Consider the following 5594-nt stretch of genomic DNA (forward strand, 5'->3'; position numbering starts at 1 on the left):
AGACACGAACGGGAAAGCGCCGAGCTGCGGAGACGGACAGCAGCTGCCCGGTTGATTTAGTAAGGGCAGCTTGTGCCCGTGCCCGTGCCCAAGCCGGACCCGGGGTGACACAACACGGCAGCCCCGGGGCACCCGGCAGAGGCCGTGGGCGCGGGGAAGGCAGGCGGGGTCGGGAGGGTAAATGCTGCTCCAGCTCTGTCCCCCGGCACCTTCCCTCCGCCAGACCGGGCAGGAAAAGCCTGGCAGCGGCCGGGGGCGGGGCGGGGGGCATTGCAGAGCCTCCCTCCACACAGCCGGTTACTGCGAGAAGCTCCGTTTCAGGTTCTCTGGTACAGCAGGGTTCGTGCTGCAGCCTGACGAGAGGAGAGGAGCTTGAGCAGCCGCTTGTCTTTACTCCTCCAAATTAACTAGCTTTTCTCTCTTATTTACCATAATAGAAGATAATCTTTTTTTTTTTTCCCCCTCAGATATTTATGGACAGTAGTGTCTTTCATAACGGCTGTCATCGGAACAGCACAAGGCATTTTAACTGTCTTCTCCCAGCACAGCTCAGTCCACTGAAGCATGTCACGAATGCTCCATCACAAGGAGAGTCACCACTATTGTTCTCCATTTCGGCCTAGATGCTGCCCTCAGCACCGGGCAAACAGCCCCTTGTGCTAAATACAGACTGCATCCAGAATCACAGATCTCTTGTGAATGCAGTCACATGTTCTGCTGTTACAGTTCTGGGTTGTATTTAAAAAAAAAAAAATAAAAAAAGAAATTACAGGCAAACTTAAGAAAATAAACATTTATTGAAATGTACAACAGACTCGTGAAATATTTAGCACTAATTATGTGACAATATCATTAAAAAAATCAGCATTTGTAACATTCAAATATATAAAACATCCATCACAATGAAAAATAGGACATCTTAAAATGCATTTTAAATGACAGTTTTATTAATTACCCAAGGTATATTCCTTATTATTTTAACTGAAGTAAGTCATTCTCCCAAACACTCATTCTTTACGAGTTTTACAAATATGAACTGCTGATAGATACTGCTAGAAAACTACAGGGGAAGTTCCTTTCCAATTCAGCATCTTTAGCAAGTGCTTAGCTGCAGTACTATGAGATTACACATGAAAATACAGTTAAGCATATATGTGTTTACAGGTCTTAAATTTAAATCTTCAGGGTCACAATGTGCATGTAATCTCTAAGCCTGAGAGTAGCTCTACTGAATTCAGTATTATTTTTCTAGTTCCATACTGAGAGCTAGGCCCAACTACAGAATATAAAGCCTGAAGTCAATTTTTGGTCCAACATCAACAGTGTTTATATGTTTATAGATTAAAAAAAATAAACTAGGTTAATCAAACTGTAGCCACACCCCTCCAAAAAATTGAGATTTTATGCATAAATGAATTAACATATAAAAATACCAATAAATATTCATTAACTTCAGTGATTGTCTGTCAAACTGCTACGTCAAATTCTTTATTTCCAATGTACACGACGGGCATTTCCTTTGGAAAAGAGTATCACACGGAGCAGAAACTTTTTCTTAATTACATGTGGTAGCAAAAAGTGATGTAAAATCCTTAAGATTTTAAGAAGGTAAGAACTTAGAACCTTCTTAGAAGCCATATTCAATATCTTTATATTATTTACTGGATTTTCACATTTACAGCTCCAGTTTGTTTACCCTGCAGCTTCCTCCATAGGCACAAAGGATCTCTTGCAGCAAAAGAATAGCCATTTACAGAGAAAAATGCAAAGCGAAGAATGGCAGGATTTCTGGATCTGAATGGGAGTTTGTGTACCTCGCATCTGCATGCTGTGATACAGCTGGCATTTTCTGCAGAAGCATCAAACTGGTAGATTTACTGGTACACGGATGCACTCAATCTTTCCCCATGCTGGACTGAGACAGCAGCAAAGGAAAATACTTCTTTTTCCGTCATGCAGCATAGATGCTGAGGAAGAGCCTAGATTTAACATTTAAGCAATGAGAACGCAGAGGAAGTCAAACCCCACAGTTAGATAAATTTGCGCTGCCCATAGTTGCTATTCAGGCAGAACTCCAACTGAGGTCAGTGAAACCGCTGCCAAAAGACTGTGGGGTTAATGTGTGTGGGCCACATTTTAAATGTCACTTAGTATTAATACAAGAAAAAAAAATACTGACATGTAAGTGTCTAGGAAGTGTTGTGATTGCAAAATGCAAAACAAAAAGAGGCAGAAGGGCACTACTCAGGCAGTATATTTAGTTAGGATAGGAAAAATAGAAATCAAAGGAATTATAAAGAAACATTTTCACAGTGTGTTCAGAGATGCACCTTCCTTTATTCGGAAGTAGCAGCTCCTACTAAAGTGCTTTCCTATTCAACTTTGAAGGTGCATTACACAAATGTAAACATTTATCTCAAAAACATCTTTAAAAAAAATCAACTAGAATTATCAGAAAAATGAAAAAAAGTGCAATTTCTCTACATGGTATATTTAATGCATGCTGGCTCCCAACTGCTGCAAATATTTAAACATGTGAGACTGTCCAGGCATTGTGTTCAGCAGACAGGTCGAATGAGTAGTGCCAGCTCACTTCTGCTTGGTGCAATGCTTATGCCCATGCCCTTCATACAGAGCTTTGCAGGGGAGTGGGGGAAGGGACTAGTTAAATTTGGAAAACTGCAATTATAAATCTGTAACAATTGACAGAAAAAAAAAACACAACAAAAAAACCCCACCCAAAAAACGAGGGCAGCATATGAGATTATTTGTTTTAAATGTGTTTTTTACTTTTCTCTATTTTATGTTGATGTTGCCAGCATGTAAAATCAGACAACTATCACAAAACCCAATTCATTTTACTTAATACCTGCATGTTTGTAACCAGCAAGCAAGAATGATTACTGAGCCAAGCAACCTTTAAAACAAGGTTACGTGATATATGAACTTTGTTGTTTGTAATTCCATGGCTTAGCAAAATGAAAAGCATGCAAATAACACAAGCAGTATGCAACAGAAGATACCTGTTAGATGTGCTACATACTATTAATTAATTTCAGAAAGAATCTTCATCAGAACTGTATGTACGGGGAGAGGAAAAAAATGTTAAAAATAATAAATCAATATTTGCAGATAAAAGGAAAGTAGAGGAAGTTTTTAATAAAATGCTAACATTGTTTTCACTGTAAATATTTGTTGGAACTAAGGCCATTGCCAATGTGAAATAAGAAGTTGATTGTCATTGAGTAAAATGCACTTTTACGTTTTAGGACAAATATTCTTTTATGACTAAAAATACGTTTTCACAGAAAATTACATCCTCCAACATTTTTGCAAATATCATGTGTATACAGTTGAGATGAAAAACAACAGACGCTTTTACAGCTAAGTCTTAAAGAATGAAAATTTCCGGTTTTTTCATCTTAATTTCCTTTAAAATATATTATTACAGATAATGATTCCTCGATTCTGAGCCTCTGTTACCCCTGAAAAAGGGCAGGCGCTGCTTGCACAGGGCTGCCGGCCGGCCCTCTTGTGATCTAGTGCGGAACTGCAATCCACCTTGCAGAGTACCTTCCCTGCTAAGAGTTTCCACTTACCAATCATTACAGCTGTTCATAATGAATTACAGATGGGGGTGGATTTTGGTTTGTTTTCTGGCATGCATTATCTTCAAGGCGTTCCTATGTGACATTATATTAACGGTTTGCCCTTAAGTCCTTCATACAACGGACTGGAATGTTGATTTCAGAGACCTATTTATATGAAAGCTCTGAAAGTACTTGGTAATGTTCAAACAACAGGTAAGAACATAATCTACATTATAAAAACATTTAACACATTCACATGCAAAGTTATACTGAACATCAATCTGTATAATATGCCAAGTGTAGTTAAAAGCATTAGATACATAAATACATACATATATACACACCCATTTTATTTACATAATGCACCTCTCCTAACTCAGTATATTGAGCTACCAGTCCAGTTTCATGTCTGCTTTACTCCAGACATACTTTCCTCCTCTTTTTAGGAACATCATCTCATCAAATCCACTGAATTTTATAGCTGCTTCTACACCAACATCTAGGATAGACTTGGAGGGCTCTTTACGTCCATTTCTACAGTTTAGAAAACGCATCTGGAACACCAATAGATAAGAAGTTAGAAAGTTAATTTGTAAAAGCTTGGTTTTTTTTCTACAGAATTAAACAAGTTGCACTGTAATCCCACAAAAGCCTACGTAAGTGCATGAACAGTTTCACTGTAGTCCTTAGAAGGCTCAGAAGCTCACAGACACACTGACACATCTTAGCAGGAACAAAGCCATAACATAATTCCTAAAGATTTTGTTCTTCAGTTACATGTAAACTAAGTAGGCTCTTTGAAACTTAACTTTCAGGACAAGTTACGTATTTTTAAACTAAAGAAAAACAGCAAAGATGTCCTGCAAAGATCCACATTTACACTTCAAGTTTCATGATGCAGTGATTATACACGCAACCTGGTGGCAACTTCTCCTTAAGTCACACATATATTCAACTTTTCAGTATGTTTGATGGGAAGAAATTACTTCTGTTCCTTGTTCTACATGGTAAAAATATTTTATAGAATGCACAGTAAATTGAATTGGTTATCACTATATATATTGGCATACAAATACCACGTATCAAACAAAGACTTACATATTCATCCAGAATGAGGTATGAATCCCTCATCTGTAATAGATCAAAAGAAAAAACTAAATTAATATACAAACCAAAATTCCATTCTAGTGAGAAATAAAGAACAAAACAAACAACTATTCATTCAAAGCCTGATCCACATAGGTAGTGTCTTGCCACTATTTCTCTGAGCTTGGATCAAATTTGTAGAAATAAACAACAGGATGACTAGCATGACTTAACACATGAATAGACCAGTAATTCTTGGAATATGACCTCTGAAGTGTCTAATTGAAATGTGGGTGCCCAACTGGATAAAGGTGTTTTAAATAATATCCAAGTTTTCTCTTAACTTCCACATCAGCAGAACTTACACTGTTTTGCATACTGGAATGATTATGTCCTTTTCCAAACAATGTGTTTAATTATCACCCCAGCAGACAAAGGTGTTCTCCTGGCTCAAAGGTAATCTCCCAGCTCAAAAAGTTCTCAAGTCTGCACCAAGAAATAGGCCAACAGCAGAAATAAGATGTTTGCTCAGCTAACTGGGCATCTCCTACACAATCCTCCCTAAAATTCTCTGGGTAGCTGGAGCTTGCTGCTGGGTAGAACAGGAAATCAATTTGATGGCCATCTTTCACACAGGCTTAATAGAAGTAAGAAATACCAAACCTACTGAGGGAAGTCTACTATTTTTTGTAGGACTTCTTACATGAAAAAAATGTAGAAACAGTTCTGGGTCCTCGTCTGAACACCTTTGATGAGTGCTCTCTCCCACTAAATGCCTTAAAAGCTAGACTGCACTGTCCCACCTCTATGCCTTACATAGTAAAGACAACCCGCAGCTCTCTACACATTAAGAATTAAACTGTAAATGGAGAGTTTCATCTGTGGAGAGGAAAGCTGAGATGGGAGACTTAAGGCATT

General features: G+C 38.2%; 1 protein-coding gene across 1 annotated transcript in view; it reads right to left on the minus strand.

The window, feature by feature from the left end:
- Positions 1-3979: 3979 nt before the first annotated feature.
- RSAD2 (radical S-adenosyl methionine domain containing 2) overlaps positions 3980-5594 on the minus strand; it is a gene marked incomplete at its 5' end in the record, with an annotated part of 4618 nt that continues 3003 nt past the window's right edge. The window contains 2 exons of the mRNA XM_010165113.1: positions 3980-4144; positions 4689-4721. Of these exons, the coding sequence (XP_010163415.1) occupies positions 3980-4144; positions 4689-4721 (198 nt within the window). The remainder of the gene's footprint in view (positions 4145-4688; positions 4722-5594) is intronic.

Source organism: Antrostomus carolinensis, unplaced genomic scaffold (genome assembly GCF_000700745.2).
Source record: "Antrostomus carolinensis isolate BGI_N321 unplaced genomic scaffold, ASM70074v2 scaffold30513, whole genome shotgun sequence".
NCBI lineage: Eukaryota > Metazoa > Chordata > Aves > Caprimulgiformes > Caprimulgidae > Antrostomus > Antrostomus carolinensis.